This window comes from Drosophila pseudoobscura, chromosome 4 (genome assembly GCF_009870125.1).
Source record: "Drosophila pseudoobscura strain MV-25-SWS-2005 chromosome 4, UCI_Dpse_MV25, whole genome shotgun sequence".
NCBI classification, from domain to species: domain Eukaryota; kingdom Metazoa; phylum Arthropoda; class Insecta; order Diptera; family Drosophilidae; genus Drosophila; species Drosophila pseudoobscura.
In genome coordinates this window covers 18,268,718-18,287,038 of record NC_046681.1, presented here as the reverse complement: position 1 = coordinate 18,287,038, position 18,321 = coordinate 18,268,718, and the positions used below count along the sequence as shown (strand labels likewise).

At 38.6% G+C, this 18,321-nt stretch overlaps 1 protein-coding gene across 16 annotated transcripts in view; it reads right to left on the bottom strand.

Moving 5' to 3' along the window:
- Nucleotides 1-453: 453 nt before the first annotated feature.
- The window catches only part of Nckx30C (solute carrier family 24 member Nckx30C), a 51,445-nt gene continuing 33,577 nt past the window's right edge, over nucleotides 454-18,321 (bottom strand). For 7 of the 16 annotated variants that reach the window (XM_033379331.1, XM_033379318.1, XM_015180259.2 and 4 more), the window contains 6 exons: nucleotides 16,225-16,450; nucleotides 12,130-12,323; nucleotides 9,464-9,538; nucleotides 7,683-7,937; nucleotides 7,405-7,541; nucleotides 454-7,302 (listed from right to left, as the gene is read on the bottom strand). In XM_033379331.1, the coding sequence (XP_033235222.1) occupies nucleotides 7,062-7,302; nucleotides 7,405-7,541; nucleotides 7,683-7,937; nucleotides 9,464-9,538; nucleotides 12,130-12,323; nucleotides 16,225-16,450 (1,128 nt within the window). In that variant the 3' untranslated portion in view covers nucleotides 454-7,061. Of the gene's footprint in view, nucleotides 7,303-7,404; nucleotides 7,542-7,682; nucleotides 7,938-9,463; nucleotides 9,539-12,129; nucleotides 12,324-16,224; nucleotides 16,451-18,321 lie in introns of those variants that run through there. The other 9 variants (XM_033379324.1, XM_033379327.1, XM_033379322.1 and 6 more) reach the window with 8 other exon arrangements.

Here is an 18,321-nt window from a genome sequence, read left to right as displayed (position 1 = left end):
ATTAGTGAATTCATTTTCTACTTGACCCGCCTCTTCTATATACTTGCTTTTATTGGATTTCTATGTACCGCTTAAAATGAGATTTAAAAAATGTATTAAAAATATCAGAAATGGTCAGCCTGCAAATAATGGCTATATATATTATCGATAATACCGATACCTCAGAAATATACCAAAACATTTTCAAAATATCCCGTGTATATACTATCCAAGTTTTCTACTTGACTGGCTTATATTAAATACTTGCTTTTATTAGATTTTGTGACAAACTTTTCCCCAGGGTATGCAGAATGTTGCCCATGTTGCGGGCCACATGAGTCTGGCCCATACAAATTTAATGTTGCCACCATGTAATGGACGTTTTACAGCACCCAACTTATGCAGCGCTGCCACCTTATCGATAACAAGTGATTTGGGTAAGCGGGAAATTTGAAAAGTGAAGACGCCATGTGCTGCATTTGGATAACTCATTTTATTGAATCTGTTTTTATTGTTTTTTTTATAGGTATTGTATTGAGAAAATAACATACAGTCTAAGTTTGTTGTATTATATAATATTCGTTATATATTAGTTAGTTTGAACATTAACTTCGTTTTGGTTTTCGCAACATGCTTTACTGCAATCAACTGCAATTTACGTCTGGTTGCATTTTTAATAACAAAAGTTTATTAAACGGTCATTTCTTTTCGGTATTTGCTTCTTTCTTTCGTTTCTTTATTCGTTTGCTGCGGCTCTGCTACAACTCTGGCGACGTAACGGCGTATTCACACCGTTACAGACGTTCGTGTGTCCGTGTTAGTGTTTGTGTGTTGTGTGTGTGTGGGTGTCTGCAATGTAAATGCATCTGTGTATCTGCTCCTCGTTCTGTATCTGTATCTTTATCGTTATCTTTATCTGCATCTGTATCTGAGTGTGATTTGTTGTATATTTCACCTAAATAACTAGTTAACATTTGGTTTTTATTTGCTATAGCTTCGTTTTGATTTACATAAGTGTCGTTCCGTGCCGTTCCATTCCGATCAGATCCGAACCGCTCCAATCGGCTTTAGGCTTCACTCTTCCTTTCCTCTGCTCCCGATTCCCGATCCTTTAAAATGCTTTTATATAACTTTATATAATTCTTGTTTCATATATTGTATATTTTTTGAGTGCCAGCCATACTATATATGTTTGCATGTATCGTTTAGAAATTGACTATATATTTGATTTGCTTTACTCCTTTTGCTCCTGAACTTCTTTTCGTTTTGATGATCTCTCAACCCATGGGTTCCGAATGGGTTTTGCTTCGCGGTTTTTGGGGAGGGTGCGGGAATGAGGCGTGTTTCGGTGTGGCAATGTGTGTGTGTGTGTGTTTTGTACAAAATCTAAATGTCGTTAACCAGACGTACTTGTATAAAGTAAATAACTCGCTGTATTTCATTATATATTCATCATTCGAATGTTTGTAAGGCCGAAGACGGTATGGGGCCCGAGGCGTTGGAGTCCTCCGATGACTAACAGCAACATAGGGGGGTTGGGATATATAGTGTTCTTCGATTTGACCATAACTGAAGCCCGACTTCTGTGTTTGTTCGCTTTTTTCGTGGTTTGTCGTTATTATGTATATAAATCATTTGTACAATCTTATGTGCTAGAAGCGTATCAGTTATTAAAATTAATGTCTGTTATTATAATACTCTCATTGTTCACTATTAAAATTACTCGACTCTCTCTCTTTTTCTCTCCCTCTGTACTAATTACATGCTCATCTTCAACACTCAACCTGTCCGTGCAGTCCGTGCCGTTCTGTTTTGGTTTTCTTTTTCGAAAAAATACACATTCGTAAAGTAAAAGTCCAACAACAAGTACAAAAATCAAAACTTAACAACGCAAAATCTTTTGGTGGGTAATGATAATTGTATTACACACGACGGCTATATATGTATATTCACGTTCACGCACTATATACTGATGTGTCCGGTCCCCGTTTGATACATCGCTACATCGCTGGCATTACAAATAATAAACGCATCTTGTTCGTACACTTATAAATTTGAAAACGCTATAAAATTGTTAAATAAGTCTACCAATATGTTAACTATTACTTTTTACTGGATTCATATATTCATATTTGCTTTGGCTGTCGTTATTTTATTCGTGTTCGGTAGCGCTATCGTTATCGAACGAAAAATCGAAAAACAAATCGAAGCCGAGCGCCAGTTCAGTTCCGTTCCGTTCCGTTTCGTTTCACGCGGCTGCCAAAATTTATTGTTTGCTGTGTTTCTTGTGTTTATACAACGGACGCAACTTGAACGCTCTCTAAATATTGTATAATCGAATATATGTAAGTATTGTATACATTGCATTTCACTTGTTCTATTTGTATTCGTAATCGTATTTAGTATTCGTATTCGTATTAAAAAAAGTAATTCTCTTTCAACGGTTTGCGTAATAAAATCCCATCCACAGACGTACTCGTAATATATAGTACTTGTTTATAAAAGTCAATATATATATCATTACTTGTGTTGTATATGTGTGTTCTATATAAGTAGTACGGTCTAGTTTAAGTCTAGTTTATAGATTATTTAAAGCTGAAATCAATGATTATGTGCTCGTTTGTTTGTTCGTTCGTTCGTAAGATCGTAGGATCGTAAGATCGTTAGATCTTTGGATCGTTCGCATAAGTTATGTTCGTACGAGTATTTCTTGGTGTTTATTCTGGTAGTTTTGTTGTTCAGTTACAGTTACAGTTACAGTTACAGACGATTGTTATAGGTGATTGACTTGAGAGCGTACTCGTAGTAATTGTTGTGGCCACATCTCTAGAAATGCTTTCGAATGGTCTGTGCTTAGGTTTGTTTTGTGTGTTTGCTAATTTCATACAAATGTTCGAATATATTCATACTTGAGGTCGTTAAAATGCCAATTGATCGGAAGGAATTATACAAATCAATCGGGCTATACTTACGGTTGGGTTTTTCTGCAAACTCAAAATTTGGTCGGGGACACAAAATTAGCAAACACCGAATATTTGTTTTTTTTTTAAGTTTTTTTTTAGTAAGTTTACTTTTTTTTACTTTAATTTCAAACAATGATTTTTATTTTCATAGTTAAATATTTCATAAAGTATATATAGCATTACTATATCTGTTTCGTTTCGTTTCGCTTTCTTCTGCTTTTTTTTATAATTATTATTATTTGTTCTCTTCTCTTCCTTACGCTTCGTTTATGTCTTATGAACGTTTTTTGCTAATGTTTCAACAATTTTTTTTTGTATTTTCCATTTGGTTTTTGTCCCTTTTACTTTTTACGCAATTATTCAACTTGTTAAAAATCTATAACCATAACAATTTCATATATATATCTGTGTATATACATATATATATATATATTTCTTGTATATACTTCTTCTTAAAGCGCGATTTCTACGGCCACTCGACATTTGTGTGTGTGTGTGTTCTGTGTGTGCGTTCGGTAATGATGCGATCGGGGTGATGTGGGGACATGGGATAGTGGTTCTTGGGGGCTGGGTGGTGTGTCAATGTAATATTGTTCATTGCTCATTGCGATTAGCTTTTGATTTGCTTTTCATTAAGGAGAAGAGTGCCTCACAAAGCTAAATGTATCTGTTCGTTAACAATTTGTCGATTCTGTTAGTTACGTTCTTGGGATATCGGATATCATAGCATAGTAGTAGTGCCTACATAGGTTTTTGTACTTTTCGTGTACCTTTTTTATAGAGAAAAGTGGGCGCGATATGTGTGATTGTGTGTGTGTGTGTTGTGAGTGAGGAGAATCTTTAGTACAAGTAATTGCTGGGTGTTCTTCTTGTTAGTTGCTAATAAGATGTACTCAGTTAAGTATGAATGTTCGTTTAGTTTTCAAGTATTTGCTCGCTATATATCATTATCTTTATATATGACTTGGTTTTTAAAGTTAATTTGGAAGATATTTTTTAGGTTTTTTATTCGCTTTTGTTTCGCTTTCGTTTTTTGTTTACGAGTAGGTTAACATACAGCATGTATAAAAGATTAAGTTAATTTGTTTGTTCTTGGAAGTTGTCTCTGTTAAAGCCTGGCGACCGAGGCAATCTACTCGTGAGAAGTGAGCTTGCTAGTTGGGATATATCTATTATATCGATATCGATGGACTACAGTCAATAGTTTTCGTGTCGAGAGAGAGAGACAATGAGGGCTGAGAAGCAAGGGAGAAGTATATTAGAAGGCTTAACGAGAAGTTTCAAAAATAGTTCCCTATTCACATTTGGTTTGGTTTAAGGCATGCTAGGGAACCCCATACATATATCGTAGAAGAACTGATCCCAAGATCTCAGCTCACCCTAGAATGGTGCTTAGAATGGCAGGTATGGAGTGTGCCTTATATATAGAGAGAACGAGCATTGTTTCGATCCAAGTCTAGACCGTGTGTGCGTCGTAGGGGGTGTTTTTGTACAATGTCTTCTTCTCCTGGCTCCTGTCTGTTTCTGTTTCAGCTTTTTGGTGTTACGGTCTTCTCCGCTGTAGATGTGATCTCCGGTCTCTGTCCATAATCTATATATATGTATATATTATATTATTTATCATATATATATGTATATATATATCTGTGTGCAATCGAATGCACTGCACCCATGGGGTGTAAGAGCAGCCACTTAGTTACGTTAATTCTTGCATTTGCATTTGCATATCGCATTATTCATCAAATACATTACTTTACAGTACAGCACATATGTGTATATCTGTATCTGCATCTGCATAGACGCATGCATGTATGTATGTATATTCATATATAACTATTTCCGATGGCCTTCCACTACGACTTCTGCTGTTTGCTGCTGCTTTGATATACAGTTTCGAGTTTCGAATCGGATCGGTGTACAATATATATATATATATGTATATATATATATATATTCTCGTATATAAAGTTATGTCACTGCTTCCTTCTAGATCTCTGGTAATAAAAATTATTGCTTTCTGTTCTATGTGTGTATGTTTGTGTATGTGTATGTTTATGTATGTTCGTTCGTGTATGGCTGTGTATGGGTGTGTATCTTTGTGTCTCCTTGCTTTTGTTGTGTCATGTTTGTTGTTGTTCTGTCATTTCCTCAACTTGATTGCGAGCCATATGCAAACGATTGGATTTCCGTTAGATACATACATTGCCTACTTAAGTATAGTTTTTGCATATATGTATATATGTATATATATATAGTATGTATGTATATAGTAAGTTATCTTCTTTTATATATAAAATATATAATGTATGTATATTTTTACGTGTATATATGTATGCGTATTATGTTAAATTATCTTCCATTCTTTTTTCTTAATCTTTTGCATTTGCATTTGCTTTTTCTCGGCTTGCGGCCACCTTTTTGTTAATACGAGTTTTGGGATTTTAGTTTTAGTTTTGGTTTTAGTTTTAGTTTTAGTTTAGAAAAATGTTACGTACGTTCTAAATAAAGAGAGCAAGTTGATTTTCTTTCGTATTTCGTTTAAATATCGTTTTATATGTCGTTTAATATATATAGTATATATATATATATCAATATGTTTATATGCTCATATATATAAGTACTTTTTGGGGGACTTGACTCTTCATTAAGCAAAAAAGTCTATGAAATTAGTTTTGGTTTTGGTTTAGTTTTTGTTTTCTTTTTTTTGGTTTGTTATAAGTTGGTTTTAGTTTTTGGATTGGAAATAGTCTATAATAAATATGGTTTCAATTTAAATTTAAATTTAAATTTAAACTCTGCTCGTTCTACACGCCAACAAGAATTAGAATAAGTATTAGAATTAGAATTAGGATCAGAACTAGAATCATAATCATAACTAGAATTAGAATTGGACTTTGAATTTCAATCAGTATAATCGATAATCATAATGTTTTGGTTTTTGCTTTTTGTTTTGTTTTGGTGTGTGGCAAATGCATTAGCAAAATGATTTAAAGTATTCCTAACATTCGTCTCCTGTTCGCTTCCTGCTCGCTTTGATTCGATTTTTGTTTCGAGTATATTTGTAGCTTACTTTGAGAGTTTTGCCCTTGCTTTTGCTTGTTTAATAAGTACGCAAATTATCACTTAATCAATACATGTAGTGTAGGTCAATATATAGGAGTATGCGATGTTGTAAGTGTGCGTGTGAGGGTATGTGGGGGGGGGGTATATATTCCTCCGTATTCCGTATTCCGTATGTATGTTTATAGGTCGTTAAACTAGAGATAGAGTTTAGAGAGAGGCTCTTGGATAAAGCTTTTAGGAGAAGAAATCTTAGTAGAGCACGCAACTGAAAGGCGACAAAAGTAGTAGCATTTTTTGCTGTTTGTTTGCTTGGTTGCTTGGTTGCTGGCTCTTTGCTCTTCTTTATCGTATCTGCATATCGTGATTGGCTTGTGCCTGGTGCCAAGATTTTCATATATATATATATAGTATTTGTCTTCGTTTAATCCATTAGAGTAGTTTAAACCCAAACCCTTAGGTGGATACATAGATAGATAGTAATTGGTTGGGAAGCCATTGTTCGTCTTTCTTTCTAATAAGAATGCTCATAGTAGATCATCGTAGATCGTAGATAGATAGATAGATAGATAGATACGACAGAGTTCGTAGAGTATAGAGGGGTATAGGGTACAGGATACAGGGTAGAGGGTGCATAAAAAGCTGCGGCTAAATACTTTAAAGTAAATGTCTTTCGAAAAAGAAACGCTGGCACTAACTAACTCGCATTTTAACGTTAAGTTTTCGCATGTTTTCGTGTATGGATGTGTATGTGTGAATGTATCTGTGTCTGTGTCTGTGTCTGCATCTGTGTCTGTTTAACAATTCGATTATTTAGCTTTAGTCCATTGTTAATTAATTTGTTATTCATTCATTAATTTGCTTTGTATATAATTTAGCTAATTGGATGAGAGATTCGCCATCGAACAACACGTTTTTTGTATCTCAATCTCTTTTCGGTATATCTGCGATATATATCTTCGATATTATCTATGCATCTATGTATGTGGTATATTGGTACCCCTCGGTAACTGTTGGTACTATTTTGTCTTTGCCCTTGCCCCTCATATTTAGAAGTATTTAGAAGGGGCAGGTGATAACATCGTATTCGAACATCAGCGAGACGGCGACAAAGACAAAATACAACAGAAACATGGTAAAGCCCAACCCCTTGTTCATGCGCCAACGGAAGCAGGCAATCGACATCACCACGAATACGAGCATCATAAACAAAATGGTTATGGAACACACCATGCCCACCGAGTTCACCTCAACGGGCGCACCGTAGATGATGCCATAGAGCAGCCAGGGAATCGGTAAGCTTGAAACGCATTCATTTCAGATTAGTTTTCGATATCTCGGGAGCGGGATTAGTAGTAGCGGTAGTACGAGTACTACTACACTTGGATATGCATTTACTTACCCCACGGTCACGTCGAATATGTTGCTGCCCACGGAGCTGGAGACGGCCATATCGCCGAATCCCTTGCGTGCCACAATCACCGAGGTAATCAAGTCCGGAATGGATGTGCCCGCTGCCAGGAAGGTCAGGCCCATGACCTATTCGGAAACGGGTTCCGAAACGGGAAGGAGAAGGAGAACAGAAACCAGATGTGAGAACGCATCAGTTTTAGCTTCGGGCTCGGGTTTCAATTATCCCCCACAGAATGGAAGAATGGAATCGTACGAGCCACAACCTACCTCGGGCGGTATGCGCGCCGTGTCTCCGGCCACGTTGGCCCACCACACCATCAGATAGGAGAAGGCCGCTATCCACACAATGGAGCCGATGAAGGTGACCGGAAAGAAGCGCTTGCCGCGCGGCGTTCGCGTATCGGGCAGCGTCAGCCACATGGGCACCAGGAGCGGGGCGACCAGGACATAGGTGAGGCGCTTACGCGCCGTGTCCGGCCAGGCCATGCTCAGGGGTTCCGGGTCGTCCTCGATTTCGGGCGCCTTTTGGTCGGGAAGCAGCAGGCAAGGGAGCAGGAAGCAGGGAGCAAGAGACATTCAATTAGAACCCTTGGACTCAACATTGTGCGCTTTGGTCTGCTGCTCTTTACATTAGTTATAGGCATAGTATCGGTATATAGTACTTATTTATTTATAATAGAGAATATATAATATATAATATGGAATTTGTTATATAAAATATATAGTAAAAATGCTGAGTGTGTGAGTGTGAGTGAGTGGTTCTTATGTACGAGTACGAGTTATTCGCTTAGTGAGTGGGTGAGTCGGGGATCGGGAGACTGAATTCGATTTGAATTGTGGATTTGTGGATCTATGGAATGCCTTCTGAGCTATGTATACAGATGAGCATGAGGCACAGATACTTAGATACTTTTTGGTCATAGTACAAATTTTGTTACGATTTTGATTTGAGAAAAGTCTGCAGGTTGTTTCTTTGGGTTGGTTTGGTTTGGTTCGTTTCCTCTTGTGGGGCTTGTGGGGCTTACAGAGTGTGGTTCAATCGAAATACTTAGTGTGGTACAGAGAGGTGCACTTACTTTCTATCAAAATAACAAATACAATACGATACGGTACGGTACGAGAGAGTGAGAGACTTAAAACGTGCAGAGGTCTATCAGCATCGCAAGTAGGTACGGTGGGTACTGTGGTACAGTGGTACAATGGTACAGTGGTACAGTGGGCATGCTCGTATTTGTTTAGCAAGTGCAACAACACACCAACGACACGTCTACCAAGTCGTGTGGATTAATTGTAAACGAAAGTAGAAAGTAAAAGTGGTTATAAGAAAATGCTAGATCTAGGTTACATTTCTAAGATCTAAGCTCTAAGATCTACTCTACACTAAGTGTACAGATGAGAGTGTGTTTGTCAGAGGCGACATTGAAGCATTTCTATGTGATAAGTGGGCGGCTGGTGACGGTTCTCTAAGTGTAAATTTATCTGCGGTTGGCACTGCACACGCTCCTGGTCAGTGGTTTCCTAAGGCCTGATTCTGATTGGGGATCTGGTTTCACGTTTTAGTCAGCCTTAATCATCAGAAGGGCTGAGGCTCTGCGGTTCTTACTAATCATATCGGACGATTGTCATTATTGATTTCCAGGAAATCTATCAATTTCGTTATACCTGGGTGATTATTGGATGGCAAGTGATATTTGAAAGTACTTTGAAGGAACTTAACAGAAGTTATGTTCATATAAATTGAATAGTTACATAAATATTTATAGACTCTTTTGTGATCTGTGGTCTGTAATCTATGACGAGGCCACTACCAAGGAGCTTTTGTGTGCCATGAGACCGCGTGCTCTATTGTCGGATAAGTCTTTTGTTACTGAGTGGAACATAAAAGCTTCGTTGTTTACGATATAGTAGTATTTGTAAAAAGAAATGATAAAGATTGTATGCAATATATTGAAGAGAGATAGTATGTAGAGAGAGAGAGACAGATAGATAGATAGATACAGAGAGATAGCGAGAGAGAGAGATCAATAAAAATTGTTCATGAAACTAACTTTGATGCTAAATTTGCGTGTCTGAATTTTGACCCTCTGCTCAATCCAGCTAGGACGTCGACCACTCAACGATGGCTTTAAGTTGATTATTCAAGATATATTATATATAATTGATGTTTATATATAAGGTATTTTGGGAGTAGATTATACACATTATATAGAAAGAGAGACAGATTGTTGTAATTATAAGCTTTTGGCACTTGTTTGGCACTTAAGTTCTCGGATTCAGATCAGATATCAAAATAAAACTTTGATTAAAACTTTTAAACTTAAACGTTTTACAGATAGTAGAAGACTGGGGTATAGACAGAAGAAAGAAGACTGTTCGCAATGTGTAGAAGAAGTGTATTTGGGATTTGTTCGGGGTTCACATAACAAACACATACGGATACGGATACGGATAGTGGGGGTAGATAGCGTTGAAACACAAACACAATTTGCTTGTTTTGTGGGGGGATAGATTTTGATAGATAGATCGATATATGTTGATATATATTTTTTTGGGAAGTTATTTTCTTTGAGAGCGAGGCCCAACTCGGAAGTTTTCCATGTTCTTTCTGTCAATCGTGAGTCGAATTCGAATTATTCCAGATGGCAGCCATTGAGCCATCGATTCAGCGGCTCAGAATTTTGTTTGTTTGCTTTGTGATCTTTGCATAAATCGATAGAACCAAAAAAGTAATTAAAAAACGTCAACTAGAAAGCAGGGTCTATCTTCGGCAAACCGAAGGCTACATACCCTTGCAGATCGTTTATGGAATGGTATTTTGGTTGATGGAATGCAAATTAGTTATCTTAGCATTGGATATCTGTTGCTTTGGATACAGACAGACATGAGATACTTATTGTATGATCTCAGAAATCGTATAGCCTCTGCAAGGGGCTGTGGAATGAGAATCCGGAATGCAATGCTGCTGCTGCTGCTTGGGGGCCAAAGCCAAGTGCTTGCGCCTATGCATAAGAATGTTCGTTTAAAACCAAATGCCAACGATTACGATATTACGGTATACGCTGGAGCTGTAGCTGTAGCTGTAGCTGCAGCTGGAGCTGCTGTGTCTCGTGGGGTGTCATGGGGTGTGGATGGTATGCGATGATGTTCGATTGGTGTTTGGGGCGCAGCAATTGAGGCACTACTTTGCATTGGAATGACTGCATCGCATCGCACATTAGTGAAATATGAATGGCAATTGTAATATGCAAGGCATCGCTCGGCTCTCCTTTATACTTGTACGAGTATTGTTTGTCTGTTGTTGTCTATATAGTACGAGTATATGCGTTTTTTGTGGATTTTGTGGGTAGATCAACACTAGGTACGAGTAAAGGTAAACAAAATAAGGTAATGTAATTAGGTAAAGGTAAAGACACAAAGCAAATGAGTTCCAAATGGGGGTACGATATCATACGGTACGAGTATATGCAAAAATTTCACTATTCCGAATTAGCTCTTCATATTCTTATTGTTATTATTATTTCTGGGGCAAGACAAAACACACACACAGATAGATAGATAGATAGATTGTCAGAGATGGATGTATAGATGTGGGAATGTTGAGCGATAAGAGGGAGAGAGACATAAACATACACAGAGAAAGTAATAGAAAGAAGAGAGGCGAGTGTTTTGTGTCTTTGTGTGTGTGTGAGAGAGATAGTGGGGTGTTTGTGTGTGTGTGTGGTGGGGGATGGTGTGGGGTGGGTGGAACAGTTGAATGGAAAAGAATTCAGACAAAAATCGTTAAAGAATTAACTCAAAAATCCATTTAAAGTCACACATAAACGTTGCATAAATACACTTTTTCATTTTCATTGGTTTCTTCTATTGTTCATTCGTTAGGACCTACACATATATATTTTTGGACATTTTAGAAACACGGATTCAAAACGTATAAATGCGAAACACATCGAAGTGGAAACACACATTGGGGGGGGAGTAGCACAGAAAAAACATAGGGAGAGAACAGAACATCAAATATGTACGAATAGGTAGGGGAGTAGTAGTAACCCACCATGTTTTAGCTTAGAATCAGTTCAAACGTTGCATCAATCAGTTAATCAATCAATCAGTCAGTCAATCAATCAATTAGCCATGTAAGGGAAACATGCCAACAGCTAGAAATTGTGAAATTGTGTGTACATTTTTGTAGAGCGCTTGAACTGGTCGCTAAACCCCTGGTCTGGTTGAGTTTTTTAGCCTATACTATGACGCACACGATATACGAATTACGATATTACCGATACGATATTCCATTTGCGATATTTCAGATACGTTATACAATAGGGAGTCGCGAATATATGCAAACAAAATTTGATGGAAATTTACGACATTCAGACACAAATATCGCGACGTATCGTACACTGACTCAATTCCGAATTACGATATTCAATAAATTGTATATTTCCTAATTTATTCGAAAATTATTGCTTGTATGAAGAATGCAGCGCATTGTGCGTGACACAATCAAGTTGTTTGTAAAACAAAACCAAAACCAAAGGTAAATCAGAAAACACATAATGGAAATCAATGAATACTGGAAACTGAAAAGTCATGCCTAAGGGAAATCATGAGGAATAATTCATTAGCACATCATTTATGTTGCAGATATATCCTCCTCCCATACGAGGAAGAGGGGCTATAGGGTGTGGAATGCGAAGTGATCGAAACAACTTACCGAATCGAGCGTCGTGTCAATGTTCCCATTGGGACGATCCGCCAGGGTGGTCTCCTTGAGGTTGATCTTGACGTGATTCGCAGCCGAGGTGGTGGCGCCACCCCGCTGCGGCTTGGTGGCGTCCAGCAGCACCTTGAGCGAGGCAATGGCGTGCAGCTGAGTCGCCTTCTCGTCCACTTTGCCTGGAACATCATCTTTGTCATTGTAATTGTGTGTGGTTTTTTTTTTGGGGAGGGTGTGTTTTGATAAATAATGCAGTATTTTTTTGGTTGTTGTTTACACAATACAACGAGTGTGTGGTTGTGGTGTTGGTGTTGAAGGTGTTGATGGTGTTGTTGGTGGTTTTTTTTTGGTGGTGGTGTGGTTGTGTGTTGCGAGTAGCAGAGTAGAGTAGCGGTGTTGTTGTAGTAATAGTTGTAGTTGTTGTTGTTGTTGTAGTTGGTATTCGGTATTCGATTTTCATTTCGGTATCGTATTTTTTGGTATTTTTTGTTGGCACACAACGAATGGAGTTTTTGAACGCAAAATCCAAGTGTTTTTTTTATTTATTTGATATTTTGTTTTGTTTTTTTTTTGCGAAAAATTAAACGAAAAAAAGAAGAAAAAGAAAGAATAAAATTGCATCGATTAAAATCAGAAATAAACGAATTAACCCAGTTACGAGTTTCAGTTTCGGTTTCAGAATTAGTTTCTTTCTTAGAGCTTTTTAATTTACAAACAAATTTAGGGCCTAGCCCGACGGGGTACTTTGGATTGGATTGGATCGTTCATATACGCATATATAGTATATGTCTATATGTAGGTACGTATATTGAAAATATTTTATACAAAATGTTGATGTCAGTTGCGAAACAGCATTTGGAGGTGGCTTGTAGTAAGTACGAATAAGTAGAGGGGGGGATATACGAGTATACGAGTAGTAAGTAGTCTAGTCTATGGAGAGAGTATAGGGTATGACAGAGTATAGCAGAAGAGCGGCAGAGCGGCGGAGTAAGGTAGTAGTGTGAACGAGCGGACAGTAGGGGGGGGCATGGACAGTAGCGGGGGAGGGGAGGGGGTTCTTAAGCCGACTATGACTACATCTATGGCTATATATAGTATAGTAACTAGATCTAGACTAGAGATCACTACTGATATTTACCGTGTCAGAGTCAGAGTCTCATGGGTATTTGGTCTAACTTTTCGATTCTCGATCGATGTTCTGAGTGTGAGCTTGTGTTTTGCACTAAGAGCTGGTATTATATTATTAATCGATCTGGTTATTGGATGCTGGTGTTTCGGGATCGGACTGGGGGTTTCTGATGCGGGGTTTTTAGAATTGTATTTTGGATTTGTTGTTGTTGTCAATGCGGCATGAAGTACTCTCTAAATTGATCTTTTCTTGAGGGGATCGTCGGACTAAATGGCTATTCGAAGGACCCCCTATCTGGCATTGCTCTAGTTAGTATATACATATACATATGTGTGTATATATGTACACGATTTAATAGACTTATATCATATCTTATCTTACGTATCTATTATATATGTATATTGCATTTAAGTGTGGATATGTATGCGGGGGATTTGTATGACTATCTTTCGAATACAGACCTATAACATGCTCATACATCGAACTGAGCAAAAGCACTCGTCTAGAGATATGATGGGTCTTGTGCTCTTGGGTCTCACACAATTATCGACTTTGATTGGTCTTTGATCATTGCCATAAGAATGGCTTCCGTTCTGTTCGGTTCTGATCGGTTCTTTGCCGGATTTCCCTCCAGTGCTGCAGCCCCAAAAACACAATTCCCATGCAGCACATATACAAAGAAACTTATTAACACACAAACATTAGACAAACATTCCATAGTGACATAAAGCGATTCCTATACAAAAACCTATGCAAAAACAACCCGCTCGACTAGTCGCACATGCAGGCCGGGCCGGATCGAGCGCGTTGATCGTTTTGAATGATCTTTGTGACTAAATATAATCGGATATGGGGATGGGTGTGGGACGGAGTGAGTTGTATGAGAGACGGCTGGTCGAGAGCGAGCCTAAGCCTAAGCCTAGGTCTAAGTGGAAGCCAATTTCGAACAGCATTGCTGCCTGCGAGCCAATTGTACTAGTTGCTAACTAATTACAATTTCAATTACGTTTACAATTACAATTACAATAACGATTACGATCACGATTAACACATACAACACTGACAACGCATAGTTAATATGTACAATCCAATAAATTGTTTTGTTTTTGTCACGTGTCAAACTCAACTCAATCCACAGACAATTCCATAGGTACTACGGCATACTTTCAGATACATCTATTAAACATATCTATCTCTCGCAAGTCGCAAGTATCTTTCCAGTACGTATCTGCCATTGCCATTGAGCTGCGCTCAAAAACTCTAGGAATTTATGATAACTTTTTTAATGCTAGATATATAACGCATATGTATAGGTATATATATATATTTATAGATATTGGATATATTGGTAGTATAAATGTAACTCCAAACTGACATTGAACAACATAAAATATTTTCGTTATTTTTGTTTTTTTTTTCTTGTTTGTTTCTCTTTTTTTTGTTTTGTTTTTACTTTTGTTGATAATGTTTCTTTCTTTTGTTTTGTTGTTGCAATAAAAAGAAAAAAAAATAAAGCCGAAAATAAATTAGCAAATAGCAGTTCTGTGAGGCAGCAGAAACTCAAAAAGTAAGAATAAATTTCAGTCGAAGCGTGAAACCCCTTTTTGAGGGGGATTCCCTGAATATTTAAATGTTCTCTGGATCGAAATCTATCGTTTGGGAACCTTAAAGCCCCTATTCGGATACAGATACCTCAAGTAGCCAAGTATCAATCGGGACCTCCCTCAATGTGTAGCCGGGAGACCCTACTCCGCGTTGAGGTAGGCCCCCCACTTGGCACTTGGCACTACACGAATTCTAACACTTTGCACCTGCGAACCTTGACGAGCACGCCCCAAAGGCCGACCCTGGCTGTTGTTTGTTCGGTGTGGGCCATTGCCGTGGCAACAACGACACCGACGACGACTCAACGTTGGGTCTATTCTATACATATTTATAGGTACGGGTACGGGTACGAGTACGAGTACATGCACAGACCACTGCCACTACAATGTGCCTAATCCATAATAAATCAATGGTGATTGGAAATTTTGGTTTTGGTTTGCAACAAAATCAATCCGAGATGGGAAGGGAAGGGAGGAAATTCGAGCCTCGGGATGACCTTTAAATGATTTTCCGCTCAAGTCGGATGTCCCTCCTGTCTTCCTGCCGGGCCCTAAACAAAAGGGTTAAGCTGTCAATTCCCCCTGCGCCTTAACGGACACATCCGCACTGTTTGTCGACGCTCCGTCTGGGGCTGGCTGGCTGACTGGCTTGCTGGCTGACTGGCGTGCTAATTAGGTAAGTGGCTCCAAGGTCGCCATTAAAAAAGAAATAAGAACCAATAGAAAAGTAAAGCAAGCGAAAAGAAAATAAAAGAAAAAAAAGGGAACATGAAAAACACAACAAACCGAAGGCAAGAAGGCAACTTAAAGGGAATGGAAATGGAAATAGAAATCGAAATAGACACAGATATAGATACGGATATGGATACGGAGTACTGAATAGGCGAAGCCCAGAAGAAACAACTTCTGGCTGGCAAGTCAAACATCCAATTAGAAGAACACAGAATGTACACAGAGTTTTCAAAAGGAACAAAAACCAAACAGAACTTTAGATACAGATACAGATAAAGATACTGGGTACAAGTGGAAGGTGGAAGGTACAGGTGAAAGTGTAGAACGCAGAAGGTACAGGTATATATAGTAGAGTATATAGAGTAGAGTTTGGCGTAGTAGAGGTATATGTTATTGCATTTGTATTTATCTTATTTCGGATGTAAGCGTGGTGGCTGGGGACTTGGGATTAGGGACTAGGGATCTGGGGATCTGGAGTCCGGGATGGGCTGATGGGGAATATATCGTTTAGGGGGACTTTTAGTTAGGTTTCTCTTTTGTCATATTAGTTTTCTTTTAGGCAATAGGCTTTTTAGGCTTGACTTGTGCAAAACACACTGTGGCAACTCAACGAACGGAAGAACTTACCATCGTGTAGTGGATCTATCGTGTGTATCATTAGCTGTAATAGGCCATGACGGAATTTGGCACCGGTCTGTGTACTACCCGAGGTGCCACCACCGCTGCTATTACCTGTAGCGCCCGCGTTGCTCGAGCCGTGCGGGCCGGAGCGCGTCTCGCTCGCCGCACGCGATGTCACCGAGCCGCCCGGCTGGGTGGCCATTGAGGTTTCCGATGAGTTTGCCGCATTACCCTGAAGTGGAACGAAGAACAAGAACGGATGGACGTGGGTGGTAGTGGTAGTGGTACGGTTACGGTTACGGGTTCACACACAGTTACGGGAGTTACGGGTGTTACAGATTATTACGGATTGTTGTTTCGTTTTTTGAGTTTTGAGTATCGAGTTTCGAGATTCGAGTTTCGAGAGAGCGGTGTAATGGTTTACGGATTTATTTTGGATTTTTTTGGTAAGCATATTTCGAGAAAAAGGTGAAAAGAAGAAGAAGAAAAGTTTATTATTGCAATTTGTATAAATTTACAGGTTGAGTGTAGTAGTTGTTGTTGTAGCTTTTTCGTCTATCTTTTGTCATGTTGCATGTATCTGTTTCTTGTTGTTTCTGGCTGTGATTGCTGTTGTTGTTGTTGTTGGTTGTTTGTTGGTGTTGTTGTGGTTTGGTTTGGTTTTTTTTTGTGTGTGGCTTAAGGACTAATCGAATCGGTAAGTGCAAGTTAGTTGGGAGCCAATATCTGAACAGAACTCAAGACATCGAAACGAAAACCGAACGGAACAGAACTCAAGGAATGTCAAAATCAAGTCAAACATCGAAAGAAACGATTCACCACACAACATCCAACACAATACGATACGATACACGGACCACTTAAGATCTGAAGAACTCAAATCTATCAACCTACAGTCTGATGGGAGTACTGTACAGCCTCTGGAGATATGAGTAGATCGCCGCTAATCGCTGGAACATTAAGGAACACTAGGATTACCCGCTATCGCTGTTGCGTAGGAGGAGGAGGTACTTATGTGTTTGTGCAACAAAATAAACAGTTGGATTGGATCTGTGTGTTATATACAGTAGTAGGATCGATCGTGGAACTGTAGCATCGGAGCATGCTTGAAGTCCTCGGAGTGGGATCAGAGGGATCCAAACGAGTCTTACATATGTACAGACATATATTACAAAATCAAAACGATAAGTTCGAAGATGAGGAAACAAAATATGTAGTGATGAAAACTTTTCTTTTTTGGTCATTGAAAATTTTTCTGTTTGTCTGTTGCAACATTTTTTGTTGGGTTTTTATACATACAAGCTTTTGAATGACTTTCTTTTTGGTTTTTCTTTAGATACTTTTTTCTTTTTTGTTTTGGTTGTTTTGATCAAACAAAATATACACATATATTTTTATATACGATATCTGTATTGATACTTGTCAAAGCGCAGTGGGAAGTTTTGTTGTATTTCATTTTGCCTTCACTATAATCAAAAAGAAACAGATAAAACACAAAAACATTTGGAAAAACTTTGTCAGAGAACAACTGAAAACCGAAAAATACTTTCAATTCAATGCGAATTAATTGGCACATTAGCGAAGGAAGCGCAGGCAGATGAGGGAGGATCGGTTCGGATCGGATCGGGTCGGATCGGTAGGTGTAACAAATGCAGGCACTAACCATATACCATGTACATATTGTATACTCTAACTACATACATATGTATATATCTAATGGGTGTGTGTGAATGTGTGGAGGGGAAGGTGACTAATGGGGACTCTAATGAATGAATGAATGGAAACGAGATGATAATTGGTGTTACATATCCCATACCCATAACGATACTCGTACTCGCACTTGTACGTTCGATCGGAGAACGAGTCTTTCGTAACTTCATTCATGAATCGAACTCGATGTGAAACTGGAACTGGAACTGAAGCAGGTGTATGTGTAGGGCAAGTCAAGATCAGACCAACATTAACGAGTCGAGTGGCTCGTGCCAGGTGAACCACCCCACGACTCCGATTATAATGCTAATTAGTGCCCAGTCATGTTGTTGATCAAAACCCATACTATGGGATTTCTAGCCCCACGAGCCACTCATTCACGATTCGGCCTAA